The following is a 23,366-nucleotide window of genomic DNA, read 5'->3' on the forward strand; positions in this document are numbered from 1 at the left end:
AAAAGGCAAAATGTACATTCAAGTGGCAGATGTCCAAAATGTTTTTATTTTTATTAACGTTTTGGCTGATGGCCTTCATAAGATCATTTCAATGGACCAGGTGCTCATATCCCATCTAACAGTGGGAGGTCACCCAGTAGAGCAAGTCCAGTCTACAAGAAAAAACAGTTAAAATATATACATGAAAAATGATATACTACTTAAAGAAAACATCTTGGATCAAATTCAACATTAAATCCTTAGATGGTGAATCCAGAAATGCTCTTTTAGACCGGAGCACATCCAATCACATGTGTGATTGTAATAAATGTTTTTAAAACTCTTTTAGTGGGTTAGGGTTAGACTTTTATGTATTTCTGGCAATATGTAGAAAGTAGGAATAGTGGGACAGTCTACTGTAAGAAAGTTACTCGTTTTCAGAAATCTCCCCGTTCTGTAACATAATACTTAACGCTTGATGAATGGAGTTATTAAAGCCCTCTGTAAGATCATTGAAAGTTTCTCGTAACACATGTTATTCTTTTATGTAGAGACAGATTTGTTTGTTACTACAATAGACCCACCTTTTATCAGCTTGTTTAATGACCAGTTTCGTCCTTTTCCAAATCACCTAAAACAGATGTTTTTTTCAAATCGTTTTGATAACAATTTTAGTTTTTTCAACTTCATTTTCAACTAATCTACAGTTACTCTCTTCTTCCCCTGCTTCTTGGGCTTTATTGTTGTCTTCTTCCTCTGTTTCACTCGTATGTGATCTTGTAGGATAAAAAACAAGAACCATGATGCTTTTGATAGTTGGTAAGAGGAGACATCTTCTCCTTGTGGTTGCTGCCCCACTTGTTTCTCAGTAGACCTCCAGGGGTTGCTTTTCCCTCTAGGGCAACTTTTTTCTCTCTGTTGAACTTCAAAATCTTGGTTTCTTATTTTGATATTGTGCACCAGCGGTCACAAATTAATCTGTTCTTTGGCCCAACATAGGTTCCTTTTGCCACCAGAGACCTCGTGGAATCATTCCTTGTCTGATGTCTTCACACTGCAGATGATCTCTTCTTTGTTGTTGGCTGAACAAAACATTCTGTGGTCCATCTTGTTCGTAGAAGTGAGGTCTAGCACAGCAGTCTTCCCTTTTCTTCTAGTTTAAAAGCTTATTGATTAGGTAAGAGCTCCCTGACTTGTGCTCTCTAGCACTATCTCTCCTGTTTCTCAGCCTTTCTTCATGATGGGCCTTTAGTCACTGAAGCTTTTGACAACTAGGGATTTGAGTCTTCAAAGCAGATTTGTGGTTACCAGGAACATTAATTACCTCACAGGGAAATTGGTGACATTTTGCTTGTAAATGTTTAAGCGGTTTTGACTGACGACCTGTCTGCTGCTGTTTATTTTAAAAGTTCAGAAGTGGAATGAGCACTAACATTTGGATAGAAACTTTCTTGTAAGAAGGTATAGCTACATCATACTAGTTACCTAATTCATTCCAAAGATTTTGTTCATTTTTATTCTTGGTATACTTTGTGTTTGCAATGTCAAATGAACAAATGAGAAAGGAATTGTACTAATATGAACTCAATGTGGATTCAGAAATGTTTCAGCTTGACTCTTGGGGAACACCATCGTCTCCTTTTATAGTCGAACAGACTGGAAGATGTCTTTTTAATTGAATGTTTTTATTCGCTCAATGTCTTGACCACTTTGAGCAGTTGCAACAGACAAAGGAGTTTTTGAAAAAAAAATATTGAATCCATTTTTGTCTTATTGAATAGTTATAGACTTTAAATGTACCTTAATCTTTATCATAGCTATTGTTTATCCTGTCTTATTGGTAGTTTCTCTAGTAAATCAATCAAATGCATATTACAGCAAAAATGCCAATTTGTTTTCCTGTTGAAGATGATGTAGAATGACTGGCATAAAACGGTATAAAAACAATAAAGTTAGTCTGGCACATGCCCAAACTATGGTTGTGCTGTTCTCTGTAGTCAAATATTCTTCCTGTTTCAAAATAAAATCAGCCTCAAAAACAATATATATTTATTTAAGATGTATTGATATTTTGTTCAATGATTATTTGGCCATATTGTCAATAATTTAATTTGGGCTACAACAATTAATCTAATAATTGGGACTGTCAACTACTGGAACAGCAGTGGAACTAAAAATGCATACCAGAAAACGGGTTCTATCCTGTAGATGCACAATTATCAAAGCAAAAGGAGATGGAATATATTTTATGATTTCTAATAAAAGAGACGTTGGGTTTAATATATAATACATTTTGCTCCATTTTGTCATATTTTTGCTTAAACCAGGTAAATTGTATTAAAGTACTCGTTAGTTGGAACAATAGTGTTAATAGTTTGTTCGCATTACGTTTTGCACAAAGCAATTCAGATTTGTCCACCATTTTCATTGAACTGCCCCGCTGATGTCCAAACCCCAGCCCCAAGTCTGTCTGTCTCTGTCTCTGTGCGTGTCTGTGTCTCTGTGCGTGTCTGTGTCTCTGTGCCTGTCTGTGTCTCTGTGCCTGTCTGTGTCTCTGTGTCTGTGTCTCTGTGCCTGTCTGTGTCTCTGTGCCTGTCTGTGTCTCTCTGTCTCTGTGCCTGTCTCTGTGCCTGTCTGTGTCTCTGTGCGTGTCTGTGTCTCTGTGCGTGTCTGTGTCTCTGTGCGTGTCTGTGTCTCTGTGCGTGTCTGTGTCTCTGTGCGTGTCTGTGTCTCTGTGCGTGTCTCTGTGCGTGTCTGTGTGCGTGTCTGTGTGCGTGTCTGTGTGCGTGTCTGTGTCTCTGTGCGTGTCTGTGTCTCTGTGTCTCTGTGCGTGTCTGTGTCTCTGTGTCTCTGTGCGTGTCTGTGTCTCTGTGCGTGTCTGTGTCTCTGTGCGTGTCTGTGTCTCTGTGCGTGTCTGTGTCTCTGTGCGTGTCTGTGTCTCTGTGCGTGTCTGTGTCTCTGTGCGTGTCTGTGTCTGTGCGTGTCTGCGTCTGTCTGCGTCTCTGCGTCTGTCTGTCTGTGTCTGCGTGTCTGTCTGTCTGCGTGTCTCTGTGTGTGTGTGCGTGTGTGTATGCGTCTCTGTCTGCGTCTCTGTGTGTGTGTGTGTGTGCATGTGTGTATGCGTCTCTGTGTGTGTGTGTGTGTGTGTGTGTGTGCGTGTGTGTATGCGTCTCTGTATGCGTCTCTGTGTGTGTATGCGTCTCTGTATGCGTCTCTGTCTGCGTGTCTCTGTGTGTGTGTGTCTCTGTGTGTGTGGCAGCAGTGACGTCCGTCTGTGCCGCTGCTGTTTTCAGTGTAATCTTCCCCCTGGCAGCGCACTGGGCCCGCTGTGCTTTGTGTGGAGATCAGCAACATCCCCTAAATTCACAACAGGCAAAGGAAGTGACCCAATCTGACCCGGTCCACGCACCACGGTGGACCGGACCAGCCCAAACCGGCCCAACCAGCGCTGGGGGAAAAAAAAAACACCATCGTGTCGGCCCCTCTGTTGTTTTGAGTGTTCCCCTGGGAGACAATATTTCATGGCTCGGTGTCCAGATGTTTAGGTTAGTGTCCTCGTAAATGCTTTCGCTGCTACTTGGACTTGTACATGTATGGATAAAATATGCTTTATTGTTGATTGCAGGGATTTCATAGTTGTAAAAAGACAAAAACTCATGATTTTATTGAGCCAAAGAAATAGTGGGATGTCGTCGTGTGAAGTGGTTTATCTCAAGACTAGGCATTGGACGGTCCACGTTGATACCCGTGACCAAACAATATGACACGATAACAAAAGTCTTGAGTGCAGCTTCAAAGGAGGACTGGTCAAATAGGGTTAGCAGCAGATTGTGTCAGGCAGTTTGAGGGGCGTAACAGCCCTCAGGACAAAGGTATACAAGTATCTACTACGTAATTGAGTCTCTTCTGTCACACATGCATAGAGCAGTGGAGGAAGTTAAAAGCACCATATCGACCAACCCTAATCCAGTTTAATTTCCAGTATTATTTTCTAATATATTCATTGAGTTACTGTCGAATGAAGTGCATTTCAAGACGTTCACCAGTTTATCTTGCGTCGTTGATTATGGATGAATGATGTTGCATGAATATGTTCATTTAGAATTAATATTCATTGTGTTTATTGAAAATGAAGTTTAAAGCGTATTTATTGATGAAGTCAGACAATGTAGCATTATCTTCCTTCTCAAAATGATCACATTGTACTTAAAGATTGTCTATTTACAAGAAACATTGAATACGCTTCTTACATTTGTCCATAGCCAGTCTTATGAGTCATGCTTTTCTGGTTTGTTTGAAGATTACTCTCTAGGCTGCTCATTATGAACAAAGAGTAAATTAGTTGTGCAGTAGCTGGATTAAATATGATTTTCCAGCACACAGTTTACCCGAAAGTAAACACCATTTGTTATTGGTTTTGCTGCTGACTCCTCCCCTCGTTTCTACCACAGAGACTCGGCCAGAGAGCGCCAGAACACAGCAACGCGCAGCAATGCACTGTGGGTAATATGAGACGGACCGCTTACTATGTCTGTACAGGCCAAGCAGAGAAGGCTTGAATGGAAAAATAAAACGTGCTCTCTGTGTAGCTGCGAAGACTCTGGCACGATGAACCCGTGTCGTAGTAGAGCAGTATTTTAGTCTCTCGTTCATTAGCCTCCGCTTGGTGCTATTGGACGATTGATCGTACGCCCCCTTTTTCTGCGGGTTAATTTTTCCATCAATAAAACCGAACAGTTTGAGCCAGAGTGCAGTGGGGAAACTAATGGCTTGTAATGGATGATAATGGATGATGTTTTTAGCTTCCTTTCATCACCGCTCTGCCCTCTTGACCCCGAAGAAGTGTTTGACCAAAGCACACGTTTGGAGCTCTCGTTTGGAGCTCTCGTTTGGAGCTCTCGTTTGGAGCTCTCGTTTGGAGCTCGCGTTTGGAGCTCGCGTTTGGAGCTCGCGTTTGGAGCTCGCGTTTGGAGCTCGCGTTTGGAGCTCGCGTTTGGAGCTCACGGGGGGCAGTGATCTGAGCCGCACCAGGACAAAATCAGCTTGTATTATAACAGGGAGATGCCATAGGCCGGTCACAATAACGATCAAGAACAAAATCGCCATAAACGACGATTTGAATCTTCTTCATACCGCTGACTGTGAGGCAGGACAGTCCCAGTAAACTATTTTTTAAATGTACAATATGGTTAAAGGTTGAATGCAATGCATGAATAGCAGAATGAAACATTAATTAGCCATAGAAGTTGGACCCTCTACAACTAAAATCTTACCATTTGACAAAAAAAATGACTAATACAAATCCCTTCTATTGCAAAGTCAAATTACCCGCAAAAGACTAGCTATAATTTAGTACAAGCATCTTTGTCCTCATTCAAATGATGCATCTTGTACACTGTTAAATAAATACAAATAAATATATATATATATATATATATATATATATGGCGGCCAAGAGTAACCATAGTGTTGAACTTCAAGTATTTGTTTATTAAAAATGTGCATATAGCGCAATAGCATTAAGAAAATTATAATATTTAATTGTTATTATGGCAACGGTCCTCATCATTCTGAAACATTCATTTAATTTCTTGGTTTCAGAAGTCATATGTTGTGTGGTATTGTGAAGAACCTTGTGATTCCCAGCTCTGTAATCAACATGAGAATCAGGCGAGGACTTCAGCCTCAATTGCTCTGCACTGTTCATAATAAAAACTGAACTTTATCGATCCACGAGGGGAACCACTTTGGCTGGACTTAGTTTGAGGGGAACTCAAATGATTTATGATGGTCTATATTGGTTTTGAAAGCAAGAAATAACTTTGTTCACTAGTTAGAGTTTCTGTGTGAAGTGAATTTGACAAAAGTGTCGCGAGTCTTACGACTCTAATAAATCATCAGACACTGGAGTATTTCCGCTGCTCCTTCCCACAGCTGCACGTCTCCAGAATGGGTGGATAATTCAGACAACGCGCTTAATTAAATATGAGATGGCAACAGGTCACACAGCCCAGAGACAGGAATTCCCATCCAATTAAACAGATATGTAAAGAATGGAGACCGCAACACTTCCCACTATCACTATTTTGTCATTTTGGAGATGGACCAACGCAATTTTTGAAACTCTAGCTAACTGAGCTGCAGATGTGCTCCGATAAATGGTCCATTTGTTTTAAATAGCCGAGCGTTCTCCGGTTGGTTAGCCGCCTGACACGCAGACAATCGCCCGGGCCTGGAAGTGATGCAGATAATTAATTCAGCCTAGCTTTTCGGGGCTCTGACAGGTCACGGGCGCTACTGTCACGGTCCTAAACATGTGGACAATGTGCTGAATCAAAGGCACATTCCTGCGGTCTGTCCAGTCAGCTTCAGGAATCGCTCGCTCGCACGCACGCGCACGCACGCACGCACACACACACACCCTCACACGCACCGGCTCAGTCAATGGGAACCTGTTCAACTATAGCACCGCCTCGGAGCGGATTGGCTGCTCACGGGGTTCAGTCTTTGCTCATGTTTTGGCTCGTATTGGTTCTATGATTCTTAGACTAAAGAATGAGCGATGTTTGCCATGACTTTGTGTGATAACGTGATACAAATGTAATGTGTACAATAGGATGGTCCCGTATTCATTTATTTCTGTTGAAGTAGTAGTTGAAGTTGTAATAGTTTACGGATTACACAATGTCTTGTCTGGCGTTTTAGAGTGACCTTTTCAGGTTCATTGCACCTTCTTTTTCATTTTAAAGAGTGATCCACTGACAAACTGCAAATGACACGAGGGCAAACCGGAGCTAAATGTTGGGAATTTAATGCATGACTCTCAATACAACACGATCACAATTTTGCAATACGTACGATTATTAATGCGGTATCTTGCACTTGGGCTGCAAGTTGATCGCGTAATCGCAACTAATGGATTATGGAGATGATTGTCAGCTAAGATAAGTCATCGAATAATCGTTATCTGGACCATAAACGGACTCTAAAACGTACCACGTGTGAGAGAAGATGTTTTACGACTCGTACAAAGCAGGAATTGCATTAAAATGACACGATGCACTTGACACGATGAATAATATTGACTAATCCATTAGCAAAATGATCGTTTGTTGCAGCCCTATATTGCACATGATATTCCGCAGTGTATAAATATTTTTTAAGAACCAAATGCATATTAATAACAGTATTTCTTCATTAAACCATGAAGACCACGAATACTGATGGAAGAAAATGAATAAAATATCACCAATACTGATATATTGTCCATCCCTAATCATCTATCATGACTGGGGATGTCGCAGTATGACGTTATACGAGGTGAAAAAACATCACGATTTAACGATTATTTTACGATGATTATTTTGACTGACCAAACAACGGTGAAATCTTTAATTTTCTTTCATTCCCGTGGTCTAACATGTTGCTGTTCCTCAAGTTGGTGTATGTAAATAAAGTTAAATTCGACAAAACAGAAAGATAAAAAGGTTCTTTACATTTAGGTCTATTTTTTGCTATTCGCTTGGACTAAAGACTCGATTTTGCTTCTAAAATTGTCTCGATTACGCCACAACTGCAGACGTGTGAAGCGGCTTCTCTACATTCTCGTTGTATTTAAATGAGTCCGACGACGCGCTGTCATAAGACTTTATTAATCCGGTCACACTTCATGACGTCTGACACAACAGTGGAAGTGTCTGTGGCCCCAAACGTCTCGGTCTTGTCTGCTCCAGTGACGCACCCGCCACACGGTTTTCCCATAGGCTTTGGTATCCACTCTGTGCACCTTTTCAAAGAGATAATCCTTCTTCTGGTTGAATGAGGCGATGTGGTAATGTCACAATGCTTTTTTTAATGCAAACACAAAAAAGGCTATTTTTGTAGACCATTGCAGAAAGACTGGACCAAAATTAGAATGAATAATTGAGGATTTTAATTTCTCATATTGCGCAATGGCCATTTTTTATTTTTTTCTTATTAAAAATGAATTTAAAGGGCTTTCAATATCAATTTCCTTAACGTGAACTAAACAGACTTTTAATAAGCCAAAGCAAGTTAATCGATTAATCGCAATTAATGATTTATTGAACCGTTTAGTGATCAAACGCTCATATTCTGGATTCCAAAGCATGCCATGTGCCGAAACAGTTTTTATGACCGCAAATAACAAATTATTATACTGTATTTTCTATGAAGATGTTCTTAAGCAAGATCTCTGTAGTAATTAATTAAAGAAAGGTGGACACAATTTTGATACCTGGTCCAAAGAGAATTCACTTTTGATATTAGTTGTAGTAAAAAGGTCAGATATACAACTTAAAGCCCCAGTATGTAATTTTTTAGGCAAAAATGTATGCCTTGTATGTTTTTATTATACTGAAAACATGTGTCTGTAGTGCGAGCGGGTGCCACCTGCAGACAATGACCTACTGTCACTTTAAAGTTATAATAAATCATATCTATGATGTAGGGACAACCACACGGTGTAGTGAAGTGTAGTTTCTAAATGTGTGTGTGTGTGTTTTATTCTCCGTGGGCACGTGGAGCTTGTTGCATGTTCATGAATAATGAATACTAATGCAGTGACCGGACACGGTTCTGGCTCAGTGTGTTTAATCTCTGCTTGAAGTGAATGTTTTATCAGTCGGGTCGGTCTTAGAAGTGAGACAGGATGTTGTGGATGAAAACATCAGTGTGAACTTCTTTCCTCAAGATAAGATTAATCTCAGACAGTGAGACATGTTGAGGCAGAATACACAATGAAGTGGAGATAAAGAGGGATTGTAGCTAAAAATGGTTTATACACTCACGACTTTGTGTGTGCTCTTCTTACACATGTGAAATCAAAACTGTAGATGAACAAAAATATAGCATTTCACCATTTTACTGTATCTCCATGTTTCCAGAACATTTTTACTCAGTTTTAACCACAAATTGTCGGCTGTTTGTTGGAACATTAAAGGTCTCTGTTCGGTCATTTCTTCACCGTGTTTTGGTCGTGCAGAGCCGGGATATTGAATGAGCAGTTTCCATTGTTTTATTACGTGACTTTAGAGGTTCTAAGAATAGAGCAGCACTGCCCCCTGCAGGCATGACTGCGGTCTGTGTTCTCATGTGACGTGTTCTAGATCTAGTGTGCTGTGGTTTTAACTTGGCTAGTTGGGGCTGTGCAATTAATTACATTTTAATCAATCATTCCTAAAGGTTAATGATCAGCTCTTGTCTCTTGAATCGAGAGGTTTGCAGTACGTCTGAGCGACGAGCCAAATGTATATCACAATTTTATTGGAGCCAAATCACACTTTTGATGTCATTACGATACATGTTGTTGTTAACCTGGCTCTATCGCTCTGAATTAAGTTCTACGCAGTATAAATCTGGAAAGTCACTGAAAGCTGCCGGGAAAAGTGTAACGTCATGACGAATATTTGTGTCTGGCCGAAAAATCAAACTGTTGTTAAATCAGAAAAAAGCAGACTTCTTCCCTGTCCTCAAATGTGCTTGTAAAAAAAAAAAAAAAGTCCATTAAATCTTCTAAAATAGTTCAAAGTACGGCTGTAGGCGTCGCCATGTTTGTTTGTGATTGTCCTGACTTCTGTGATTGAAACAGCACGAGCCTGAGCAGATGATTCTCAAGAGCTTGTGAAACAAATATCACGAGAATTCATCTGGTGTGAGCCAGGTCATGTAGAGGTGGGAGATGTATGGAAACAGTGTTCATATTGTAATTGTTTTGGAAATATGCAAAATGGCAAATTGTAGCAGGAATTGCGATTTGATTTTTATCACCATTTTGCCCAGTCCTAGTTCAGTAAAAGCATTTAGGGTCAGAATTATGAGGGGAAGAAATTTAACGGTTCTAAATGTATTTTTTATATGACAATTAGAGGTGTAATAAATCAAACTTTAGATGACCTTGTTAATGTTATTTTGAAGATTTGCTAAATTTGAATATCGAGTTTCTTTCGATGTTGTAAACATGGAGCCCACAAAAAGGCAATCATAGTCCGACTATGGCTTATGTCAACAATCTATACAGACAATTAGTATGAAATTCTCAATGTTAAAGCAATTTTATTTCTTATTAATGAGAAGGACAAGTCGGGAAAATAAGTTGGTAATTATCAGAAGGACAAGGAAAGTGTGTATTTTCTGTTGTTCTGCGCCTGAGTAATCCAGTCTCCTTTTTAAAATATTGGTCTGAATCATTTCTTTGTTGCCGGTGGTTTAAACTGTATTCACAGGATTGAGTCTCCTGGCCTCATGTGAAACATATTGAGGTCAATAAAATGAATTAAACGACAAACACCTTTTTGTTTCTCACAAATCCAGAGCCAAGTTTGGCCTAAAGTCTGCGAAATGAGAAAACCTCGAGTTTGTTGATGCGATTAGGGCCAAAAGGTAAAGCACAATCAAGTCGAAATTGCAATTTTAATGGATCCAATTAGCAAAACGCAAAGGCTGCCATTTTTTAAGTACCAGAATTCCTCCACAAACCTCAAAATAATATGATTTGTTTAGCCTAAACTGCAAACCTGTTCTGAAGCGCATAATTCATCTGTTCAAATTCCAGGCTTTTTGTCAATTCTCCGTGTTTAAAATGAAAACTTTGAACAGAATCCCATTATTAACACACATTTAATCACAATCACAGTTCCAGTCAGAAAAATCACTTATTATTATTATTATTTTTCAAATTGTTCAGCTCTAGGTGTGATTAGTGAAAGATTGCATTAAAATACTTCTCAACCATAACCTTCCAAGCCAATTGTTACTTCTTACTTTAATAAATCATTTTCTTTGAGCTGGTGAACTGTTTGCTCTGTGGGACTAATTGAAATGAATACATTGCATTTGGATCACCATTTTCTCACTGTCTACCGGCTTCACTAAAGTTAACACTAAATAAAGGTTTGTTTCCAGTGTTGAAACATGCAATGTCATGTTGTTGCCACTAGATGGTGTCCAGTCTCTTCAGTCTGCACGTGAGGCACTGTAGCTGTCACAGGTTTTAAGGGGCAAATGCCACTTGTTTTAAAACAGTTATAGTTAAGTTACTGTAAACTTTAACATTTACAGTTGAAATCTCTTCCTTAATCGTTTTCTTTTTGTTCTTTCTCCATGTTTCCTCATCATCATCTGCTCTTCTTTGTCACGCTTCAGGTAAGAATTTTATCATTTAATACTTTTTTTATTTACCTCCCTTCTCAAATCCTCTTCTCTTAATTACAGGCTATATGCTGGGTTTAGTCCAGCTCTTTCCCTTTAACTTGAATAACTCATCATTCAACTCTTTGTGAAGCTGAGACTGTAGTTTTGGCCTCTGACTGGATTGTTTTGGGTAAATCTGCTGAGGAATAATTCCCTTTCTAGAGCAGTTATCACTAAAAACAGGTATTCGGGATGTCAGGGGCTAAAATATTGTATTTTCTTATCTGTGCGTTTTGGAGTGCACATTGATCCCGATTCATCCCAGAATTATGGAGTTGACTAAAAATAAGAGCCATATAGCTTTATTGTTATGTTCACATGCCCAGAAGCTTTATAGTTCCTGAACCTTTTGAATGATGGCACATGTACATCGGAATTAGAATGCTCAAAATGAGTTGCTACATTTGTTTGATCTGATCGTGTTCCAGTAGATGGCAGTGTGGTCTATATTTTCACAAACTGTTCATCCTGTTGTTGTCAAGATGTCAGTCGAATCAGACAAAACCTCTCCTCACCACGGACATATTCTGACCGTAACATTTCGAGGAGTTCTGGCTGATGCGCGAGGAGCAGGTGTAAAATGTGCAGCGTAATAGTTTGTTTCGCTGTCGTCAGGGCGGCACAGTTAATCCACTTCTCCCTTTTATAATCTTGCATATTCCGCACACAAATAGGACACTGCTAAATGGGTCAGGACTTTGTTGTTGGTGTTGGTTTGTTTGTCGTTGATGCGCGGGGAGGAAAAAAAACAGGAGCTGCTTTTGAAGATCTGCATGGATCATGCGAGAGATATGAATCCGTTAAATTGAATATTGAGCTTGTAAAAACTTGGAAGAAGTGCCGCCTTTTCCACCAGCAGCGACGATAAATGGGCTTCCAGAGGGCGGCCCAGTTTGAGACGACAAAGCGGCTTTTATAAAAGTCGTTTTGAGTCGTTTTTGTTCTCTGGAAGTTGGTTAAATTTCACACTAAATGAATCCGTAGTTGTCTACTGAGACACCCAAAAAGGCCACACCTTTTCATACTCTTCTGTAGGTTAACGTTCTCAAACAGTGACTCATTTCAGCGTCGTGTTTGCGCAGTTTACTCCGTCTTTTGCATCAAGTTTACTGACATTTTAACACTTTCAAACTCAATATTTGTATCGAGTCATTGAATTGCAAACCTCGTCAAATTGTTGAACTGTCTAGACTGAAAGGGGCTATAAATATTTTTGTTTTTTTGAATGGCAGAGGCATATTCTTCGAAATTTAAATTATTTTCCTTCTTCTTTGGTGTTTTATGGCAGTTGGTATTCAAGTGCTGCATTACCTTTTTCTCTTAAATATAAGAATACAGTTTAAATTGCAAGTTTTCTGGAAATTTGATTCTGCTTTGATTTTGTTGAGGTCTAAACTTAAGTCGTCACGAGTTTTGTTAACAAACAAAAAACAAAACCACAACAGCTTTGAGAGCGGCTGCCAGTCCGATTGAAATCCTGATTGTGTTTTATTGTGACTAATCTAAGAACTATGACTCTCTCCCAGAAAAGTTTTTGTTTTCGCCTCCTCAAAGCATAACGGCCAAAGTCATTCTTTATTTTTTGTGTGTGTCCATAATGAGTTTTTTGTCTGGATCAGCTCTCCAGACCCTGCTGCCTCTGTACGTGTCCAATGTGACCAAAAGAACTGTGTTAGGGAAAGTCATCTTCTGGTGTTTTCCCGTGTCCTCAAAAACCTTTAAAAATTACTTGTAACGTGTCAATTCCCTGTAACTTCAAACCATAAAAGCCAAATATCAAACTGAAACCCCTTCCCACGCCAGAGGAGGCACAGGTAAAGGTTGTCCCTGTGTGTTTTGGACAAATATCCGTCTCCCTGCGTCGGGCGAGTCCTGCTGACTGTGGAGGAGGAAAGAAGGCGTTTGTTGGGACTGTGACGAAGGAAAGTGATAAAGATGAGTCAGTGGAACAGGGAAAGCACTTCGAAAACTTGAATATGATACTTGTTTTTACTGCCTGAGTTGTTATTTAGTTTAGACTTCTTCCACATTGAGATTTGTCTTTGGTTTTCCAAGCAAAGCATTTGTTTTGTCTGTAAAGTCACCAGTGTTTCTCATTAATACAAGAGACCATGGTGGTGTACTTCAGATTAAATATTTACCTCCAAAGCCTAAAACGAGTTGAACAAAAATCTACTTCCTGTTTTGGGTTCGGCCATTAAATTATTCCAAGTATTATTGTCACAAGACTCGAATTTCAAGATTGATTTCGATACTAAAGACAAAACCTGATCGTCTAGTTTATAATCTTTTTCAGTATCGACACTTGTTTAAAAGGGGTGTTTTGATAATTTTTAAGTTTTAGTCTCTGGAATAGACTATTTTCTTGTCGTTGTTGCTTCTGAATGTTTCAGAATTCTCACGCTGTATAGCGTAGTTAATTTTTCCACAATGCGGTTGCAGAGTTTTGGCTTAAAATCCTTTGCACACTGGATTGATTCTGTTCATATTTTTGTTTGGAGGAAAGTTCCTGAACAGTCATTGGTGAAAATTGAGCATTGGCTGATACTTTAAACCCAAGTTTGTGTTAAATTGCAGCAGAAGAAGCCAGTTGGATGAGTCGGACTGTATTTCTACCTTTTGTTTGATGGTCCGGTGCTTAGTTTGTGCTTGTGGTGGTTTTCTACCAACTTAAATGTAACTCAGGTTGTCAAGATTATTCAGTTAATCAATAATTGCGTTTATTCAGGTCGTTATATAACCGTAAGAACTCAAAAATAAAAATGTGAGAATCGAAAGTCTCAAAAGGCAATAGGCATCAACATTGAGCAAAACTACGTATAAAGTACTCTTTTGTGCCAATATCGCAACTTGCGAATGAAAGCAAATTAAGGATTTCACCGTTGTTCGATCCTAGCCCCACAAATTGAAGAAGAATTGTGATGTTTCTGCCCTCGACACACATAATCGTCACATTAAAATCATCTGATAATCGAGAAATCCCTACATATACTCTATCTTTACAACTGTGTCTGCGCTCTCCGTTATGCGCCGTCCGCACTCTGGTCTGTTTACTGTAGCGGCTAATCCTTCCAACGTTAGGCTTCGGCGCACATGATTCAATCCCGCCGCTCTCGCCTACTACGCGTTACGTAAGTCTGGGTGTTCTCTGTCCTGAAGTGCACATGCTGCTGTTCGTCATGGTCGTTCATGTCCAAACACTGGACTTGACCCACTTGGAAACGACACATGCCCGTGAGCCTGATTGATTTTGGCCTTTAGTTGGATCAATATGACACATGAGAGAGAGAGGGGGCGTTAATGAAGCTCAACAGAGGCAGGCGAACTCTATTTTAGCTCTAAGAAAAGTACAGGGTCAGAAAACAAAAAGCACTGCCAAGTTAAAGCAAAAGTGCTAAAGTATTGCACCGATTTTTGTAAGAAGAATAACACTGCTGACCTTCAACAGGCGAGACTTTACTTGTGGATTAAATCGCGTTGTCGAGTTGTAAAAGGTGGCGTGAGACTGAAGGTTTTAGGCGGGAGAAGTTTATTTACCGTCCGTGCGGGACCCAGAGACGAGTTGCACGAAAGAATATATGTACAAGGGTCAGAATGTGTTATGAAAGGGAAAATGTTGAAATTGGATCATGTATGTTCTATGTAGGTCGAGACAACAAAGGCCACGCCGACAGTGTTGTAATGTCTCTATCAGTGCCTGCCATTCCACTCCCATCAATATTTAGCATCTTATCCAGCTATTGGCGCTTTGATTAAGGAGTAAATTGCTGTCTAAATGAGTTTCGAGGTTACTAGGTGGTTGATAATGTAGTATTTGAACGTTATCTTACTGCTTTATTGACCAGTTGGTGATGGTATTTTGGATATTTGGAAGAGGGAATACTTAGCATTTGGTCTGAGATGTCCAGTTAGAAATATCAATCATGGAAGATATTTATTATATGTCCATTTAAAACCTGCTCATAGTCAGTACTTAAATGAAGACACTGTTTGGTCACAAAGGGCAAGTCGTGGAAAACCAACATCAAATAAATCGATTAGAAAAACATTGCATACATTTTATATGGCCCTTTTATACAATGGGCAGAGTTGTCAAAAAGGTCAATAATTTAAAAATCTACTTTCAAACTTACCGTAGATACTTTTGTTTGTCAAATCACGTACTGTAAAAAAAGAAAGTTGGACCTTTCCTTAATAGTTTTAGGACTTTATTATTGATCTTTATAGGAACTGGTACAAGTCATCTCGGCTAAATAATGAGTTCCTTTAGTATCAAAGCTGAGCTTGAAATCGTATTGTTTTTTGTAGGGTCCCGTCTTTTTTACAGCATCTTATCAACTCTTGATCGAACCAAACGCTTGTTTTTTTTTTTAATCGACCATTAGCTGAGGACCTGACTCTGTAAAAAATGGAACAAACTGTATGTTTGATTATGAACTATTTGTATTTGTTTTGAGTACCATATTTTACGAACTATAAGTCGCATCGGAGTATAAGTCACGCCAAAACAATGCATAATAGAGAAGAAAAAAAAACATTTATTACACTTATCGCACTGGAGTATGAAATGCGGTTGCAAGTTTGAAAATAACATCACATTTAAGTTGCTCCGGAGTATAAATATAAGTATATAAGTAAAATTAATAATATAAGTATAAGTGCCACCCCGGCCAAAACTATGAAAAAAGGTGCGACTTATAGTCCGGAAAATGCGGTAAGTAAAAAGATTTTATTTTTGGTCACGTATCGCTCTGCTCCACCTCTTTCTGTTCCGTGAGTGTTAAGCCGAGGACCGGGGTCTTGCTACGGTCAGCCCAAACGCTGCCCTCTTTCTCTGCCCCGGGGTCTGGGGTCAAAATGGCCACTCATCATTGCCCGTCTCTGTAGCCCTGAGTTATTCTCCATAGACCCACACGAGGACTTACTGGTAACGTCTGTGCGGGCTTCACAATATCAAACCTCCGCTCGGCCCAAAGCTTGTGCAATTCATCAGTTTAACGGCGCGGGCCCCGGCCTCTTTCATGTCAACCGCTTGGCCGGTCGCGTTGGCCCTGTTACAGCAGTGATTCAGCGCTCTACCTGCGAGGACAGTTCTAAAGAAATGATTCAGCCGGAAACGCCCGAGCCGACGGCGCACTTTTCTGTACAGCTCAAAATATTACATCAGGGCGGGCCGAGGTGAGTGACACGAGCCGCTGGTAAAACGCTGGAAATACTGAACCGGTCGCCATAGCGTTTATCAGCAATGTCTGTGTAATGAAGCATAACCAGGAGTCGGCCATATTGACAGAAATGAAATAGCTCGATCAGTATGTTTGGTATTATCGCTGAGAATATTCAGACAGATTTTAGCACATTCCTTTAGCAATGTGTCTGCAAATGTCCTGGTTAAGGTTCAAGTTTAGCATTTGTATTGGTTTTAATCAGAGACAATATGCAAATTAGAATATAGAGTAAATCTCAAACAACTATTGCATTATCAACTTTTCGATATCTCCCACTTCTAACCATAAACGTTTTTGGTGGAAAGTTTACAAGTTCAATTTTTAAGACTTTTTAAAAACTCGGTAACTAATTCAATGGCACAAACAAATAACACCAGAACATACATATTTACAGTGATTTCTGTATTGTACATTATGGTCTTGTTTTAGTTCTGATAAAGCGCAGAGGCAGTGCTCGCCTCCCTGAAGTCATGTGACCCTGATTCATCCCAGAACATCTGCTGGGACAAGTGTAATCCTCCCTTTGTCCCGTCGCCGTACCAAACCCAAACCTGTTGTTTCTTGGCCACTCGCCTCTAATCCACTGGAGTCAAAGTGGGCTCGTGTTAGTTTTCTGTCTGCGGGACGTTTGGACATCTTTCGAGCTGCTCCTTGATGAGACATGACAAGATAAGACCACCAGGGTGAAGAGGCTTTGGTCTGCTCTTCTGAGGTTACGTATTAACCACAACTCTGAATGTAATGTTGAAACTACGTCTGTGGCATGTCAATATTATCTCACTTCTCAATTGTAAAAATATAATATTAATAATATGAATTTAAATAATTATAATACATAAAAAAACAATCATAACAATCATACAATGATCAATAATCAGCTGCATAGTTTTCAGATAAGGGCACTTATATTAAAACAAATTAATTGAAGGGCTGCACGATATCCATGAGTTACAGAATTATGTGAAATCAGAACCGTTGCCATAGTGATTAACTCTTTCAAACACCATTTTTGCATCGTTGAATGTGAAAAGGGTTAGGCTTATATGTTGCATATAACTGGAACCTGAATCCCATGAATTGGAAATGAATGTGATATGGCTGTTAAGTATATAGTATTTTCATATGTTAAATGCTAATAATTTCAGTTATATTCAAAGAAAAATGTACATGTCTGCATTGTCAAAATAAAAACATAATAGACAAAAAAAAAAGACTAAATAAAGACTACCGGTAATTAAAACAAATATGGACATGGATATCGTGATATGTTTATTATTGATTATTGCCTCAGTCAATACTACAATATTTCTTGATACTTTTGCGATATATCGTCCAGCCGTAATTCAAATAATAAAGGACCCAATATTATTGCTTATGAAATGTGTCATCAAAAGCCTAGGAAGTATTTTACTCTTAGGTTCAGAAGGCTTTCACCTTTTACATTTTTGTGTAAACAATTCTTTTAAAGGACTATTGTCACCCTCACTGTAATATCTCAAAGTGCAGTGTAGGTCTTGTTGCTGTTGTAAAGCTCTGAGCTGGAGCTCACTGGGCCACACACTAATGACTGTTGATGGTTTATGTAACCGTGTCACGTGACCTCGCGTCACTACCCGCCCTGCTCCCGTCTCCGCTATTCTCCAAACCGGCCATTCAAAGAGATTATAAAGATGATGAGCAGGCAGATACAACTCCACATTAGCTTTATGGTTAGCCTTAGCCAACTACACCAGCTATAACTGTTCTTACATGCTTTTATAGACTGTGAGCCAGACTGGGGCTTTCCAATTAATCAGGAGACGACAAACAAAAGAAGATTAAGCCTAAACTACGCTGTGTTGTTATTTGGGCCAGTCTTGACAAAGGGGCCGATGAGAGTGCTGGGGGTTCGGGTGCAGGGAGAGATGCCCCTGAAGCTTCTCTTCTGGGAGCTGGAGCAACATCTCAAAAGGTAAAGTGGAAATGAGACGACAGGGATTCAAAGGACCATGTGTTGTGTTGTTGCTCTGTGTCCCATATTAACTGCTTTGTGGTGTACGTCAGTGACTAGTGGTCTGACTTAGCATTGGACTTTGTAGCATTAATTAGTTCTTATTATAATGACAATATGGTACCTTTTGCTTGAATTAAAAATGCACTCGTTTATGAGAAGTCCAATCTCAAAATATAAGATAAATGTTTGTTTCTACAGAAGATTTGAGTGACATTAATGATTGCAATAAATAGAAATTACCATGTCAACTTTCAAGTTTTAATTATTACATTTTGTTTTCCAACTACATACTTCACTTACTCAACAAAGTGGACGCTGTTAGGACTAGTGCTGGGCAATATTGACAAAATGAAAGTCGGTCCAACAGAAATGTCTTTATTAGCATACTAGAGTACAGACTATAAATCACACCGCATGGAAAAAAATGTATATAAGTTGCACTGGAGTATGAAATGTGGTTGCAAGTGTGAAAATAACAAATATCACATAAGTCACTCCGGAGTATATAAGTATAAATATAAGTAAGTTGCAACCCGGCCAAAACTATGAAAAAAGGTGCGACTTATAGTCCGGAAAATACAGTATTAGTTGAGGTTTAATTATCTGACATGTAAAATATCACCCTAAGTTTACAAAATTACTTTTTATTTTTAATCCTCTATTTTTATAGAAAAGATATACTCTATTTTTCAAATAATGCATATCTTCAACGACATTCGGAATATCCAAGTTTCAAAATAATGCAAATCTCTAGTTGGAAGACAAGGAATGATAAAATGTCAGGTTTTGCTTTTTATTAACGCCAACACATTTCAACATGGTCTTCATCAAGGCGAAGTGAGGCTGAAATGATGTTAGATTCTGTAACCATGACACCTGGCTCATTATTTAAAGTCGCTCAAAGAACATATTATTAAAGTAGTTGCGCTTTATTTAGCCAACGTGTCCTCCCCGTTGTCCCTGACCCGGCCCTTCTCTAGAGCGAGTTCGCCGAAGTCGGTTCACTTTTCTCTTGACTCCAGTGAAAAGTAAGACCTGACACGGCCCCTGCCAAAGCCTGTGTGCTCTTTGTCTCGCTAAATTCGTCCCACGTCAAAGGACAGTTTTATTCCTGAAGCGCCGCTGTTGTTGATGCTGGTTATTTGGGTCCAGGTAATTGGTTAAATCCTCTTGCAGTCAAAGAAGAGACCGGAAGAGCTCAGAGAAGGCTTAGTGTGTCTTAGAGTGGGTTAAAAAAAAACTACACACTTGTCAAAATAACGGGATCTGAGAGGAAATTGACAATGTACCACCAAGACATCGAGAAAATGTACAAAGTACCTGGACTCGATCTCATCAACGTGCCAACAAAGGGATCAGGGAATGTTTTTATTTACATCAATAGAAGGATCATTAAGAAGTGTATGAAGAAGTTTGGACTAAAGGAGTAAAATTGGCTCAATGTACATAACTTAAAGTGTGAAAGTTACTGAGTTATAGAAAATAATCTGTCGTATTTTAATCATCGTAGTGGTTATTTGGACACTAAAACACAATCTTTTCATCAATTTTACTTTATTTTTATCACAATTCTCCATTCAGAAGACTTCAGCATGGACTTCACCATATTTCTACCTTTTTTATTTGGTTGAAAATGTATTTAAAATGTCTAAATGTACAATGAAAATATTTGTTTGACTTACTAAAATACAATCGATAGTTGGAATGGCTCCAACGTAGACTTTGCAAATAATACATCTTAATAGCTGCGTTATGGTTTTTCACCGATTTTACTGAACTAAAATTTAATGAATCGGAAAGTATTCAGCTGGTCTATGTAGCTGAGACTTTTCAAACCCTCCAAACAGAACCTGCTGCCTGAAACACTTGCAGTTTTCCACCAAAGCCTTGGACACACATGTGAGAGCCCCCAAAGCCTTTTTGGCAAAGCCCCGGCCTCTGTAATATGTCATTGGTCCCCATTTTCCTCTTGTGGTTTAGGAGCAACATTCAAACTTTCAAATAGGAATGGGCAGTTTGTAATTGAACACATTGCCTGATAGAATAGGTTAACATTTTATGAAAGTGTTAAAGATTGGACAAACTAATCTTCATGCTTGCATAATCTTTTTTTATTTAATACACTTTGATTACTTGATTAGAGTTGGACACATAAACTCGTTTTAGAAATATGTAGACAATCAGAATTTAACATGGTTTTCTCTAAAAGATTGATTAGAAGGTGTTACATTGTAGTTAAAAATGCATAGCTTCTTTCAGAGTTAACATAGGATTATTTGTAGTGGTTCAAGTTAACTTTGCATCAGTATCCGAGCTTATTCTTCCACTTAATTCTGTGTTCCTGGAAACTCTGAGCTCACTGGTTGATGTGTGTTGCCAAACATCAAGAGCCTAATTGTCCATAGTATTCCAAAACATTGAAATCTCAAACACTGACTTTTCCGTGTATGTGCATCTTCAAGTTCTTCGTGTTTTTGTGTCATTCGGTTGCTGACTTTATCGTCTTTGACTCTGTCAGATTTATACGTCTTACTGCTGCTCTATCCTGCATTTGGTACCTTTTTAAAAACACAGCACCTGAGATTTATTGTCCTTTAAAAAATGGATCTTGTTCTAAAGGATTTGTTTTAAATGAGTTATTTCCTCACTTTCCTAAAGCATTTCTAGCATCTTAATAATTCACAGCAAGTTTTGACGTAGCATGCTAACAGCGCTCTTCCTTGTTTTTCGACAATAATGTGCTCTATAATTAGTTTTAGACTGTGCACCGCGGTCTCATTTTGACCATAAAAGCTGCTTTTACGTTATATTGTTACTGTGGTGAAAATCATGTACAGGCTCTTTTGAAGATTTCCCCTAAACTGTAGGGTTAGTTGTTTCTTGTTTATAGTTTCCATTGTATGGACATTTGACAATTCAACCATTTGTTGTTTTGAATTGTTAATTACAATGGAAACTTTTACAAAAACTATGCTTCTTACTAGTACTTACTCCCACTTATGAGAGAGGGTTACATTCAAAGTTGATATTGATTAAAGAATTGATCAAGATTTCAAACATGACCTACTGCATAAGTGTGGGTATGTTTATTTAAGTCATTGGGGGCACCAGTCATTGATTAGACATTTAATAATTCTATAATCTAAATTTATTAAAAAATACATTGACCCGTTTTCTTGAATGAATAAACCAATGAGGTTTATGAAGATTTATTGACCAAATAATTAAACGGATAAATATGTTAATAATATAGTTTTATGACAGATTGAGCCGCTTGACTTATTGTACTAGATCCATCTAGTTGTATGTTAGAGTTAATTCTATGCTTTTATCAGCCAGCCTGTGAAATGCATTCATACGACCAGAACAAGAAGAAGCTATCTGATCCAGATGGACCTGTGTGTCCATGTTCAGGGAGCTGTGTCCATGTGACCTCCAGGGGTCACTCAGGGGTCACTCAGGGGTCACTCAGGGGTCACTCAGGGGTCACTCAGGGGTCACTCAGGGGTCACTCAGGGGTCTCATTGGGAGAGACTGCTTAAGCTCGGTCCACACGCTGGACCGGACCCGGGACAGGACAGTGTCAGGCTGAAGATGCACTGGATCAGGTTCAGTGATCCGTGTTCTCCTTCACTCTGAGGCGCTCCTCACATAAAAAGGGCCGTTGCACTGATTCACAGATGAGGCTGGTCTGAAGAGACTGTCCTGGATCCAAGTTTTGTTGTAGTCTTGAAAAGTTGCAAAAAGAATTCTTATGGGAGAGAAAAGTTAGCTTCCACGGGCGTGTCTCTGTGGAATGTTCTTTGTTCCGTGGGTTATCTTAGCGTCACTAGGCCAGAGATGAGCCCTTTTTCTCATCTCTCAGGTTGAGGTCATTCTTTTCTTGAAGACCTGATGGGACTGAGTTGGTCTTCTCTCCTCTCTCTCTCTGACTGACCCCTGGGGGTTGGGGATTGGGGAGCCATTGTTCAACCAATCAGCACGCTTGCTGAGTCAGAGCTGATCAGAGAAAAAAATCCATTGTTTAGCATTAACATTAGGCCACATAGTTACAAAGGTAAAATTGTTCACAAGACTGTTAAATGAACATGCAGAACACAATAACAATATGTACAGTAAATTTACCTGAAAAAAATCTGAAAATGGCTTTTCTGAGTTAATTAAAAAGGTTTTTCCCAACATTTAATGTGTGAAGGCTCTGCTCCTGAGATCTCATGAATTTCCAGTACTATGGTACAACCTTACTCCTGCATTCTGAGGTAATAATTCCGAGGTCATCTGCAGGTCACTACAGTTTGCAAACAAATGCATTCTAAATTCGTGAAAGACTATCACAAAATACCAAAAAGGTTTGGTCAAATGAAAACCACTCTGATACGTGTGCGTGACAACAGAGTCTGGTTTAAAGAGCTTTACTATTGTTCTTTACATTGTTTATTTAAGATTATGGCAGACAATTTGCATTTTTGATCATGGCAAATTCCCAAGTGTTTGTTTTTTACGGGACGAATACTTTTTATACAAATAATTTTACCCCACAATAGTTTTTCATTTTATTTGCAGATATATGACATGCTTTACCCCAAAATATTATTCTGTGAAGTTCAAATACTATTATGAGGCTAGAAAGCAGTTTTTTCTCCATTGTAACAGAAAAGCAAACTGACACCTATTCTCTACACTGGAAATTCAAACTTGTTGCTTATTTTTTATAAAGAGGTCTATACTAGAAAATATGAAGTTGAAAAAGTGTAATGGTTAGTTTTTGTGAAGTATTGGCTAGAGATGCACCGATCAATCGGCCGCCAATTAAAAAAGCCGGTTTTATGTTCAATCGGCCCCAATCGGTGACCGGCCAGTCACTCACTGTCGTAATTTCCGGTTTTCGGCCGATCAAACTGACCCGCATGCGTCGAACACCACCTACGTTTTCCGCGGCGGCTTTTTCGGTGTGGAGC

At 39.1% G+C, this 23,366-nt stretch overlaps 1 protein-coding gene across 2 annotated transcripts in view; it reads left to right on the forward strand.

Moving 5' to 3' along the window:
* tsc22d1 (TSC22 domain family, member 1) overlaps positions 1-23,366 on the forward strand; it is a 34,196-nt gene that overhangs the window by 3,377 nt on the left and 7,453 nt on the right. Inside the window, exon 1 of one of the 2 annotated variants that reach the window (XM_072445140.1) lies at positions 18,069-18,366. The exons of the other annotated variant lie outside the window; for it this stretch is intronic. Within the exon in view, the coding sequence (XP_072301241.1) occupies positions 18,287-18,366 (80 nt within the window). The 5' untranslated portion in view covers positions 18,069-18,286. Of the gene's footprint in view, positions 1-18,068; positions 18,367-23,366 lie in introns of those variants that run through there. 2 annotated transcript variants of the gene reach the window in all.

The sequence above is a fragment of the Eucyclogobius newberryi genome, unplaced genomic scaffold (genome assembly GCF_026437365.1).
Source record: "Eucyclogobius newberryi isolate DKJ021-1_F unplaced genomic scaffold, fEucNew1.0.hap1 SCAF_14, whole genome shotgun sequence".
Lineage (NCBI taxonomy): Eukaryota > Metazoa > Chordata > Actinopteri > Gobiiformes > Gobiidae > Eucyclogobius > Eucyclogobius newberryi.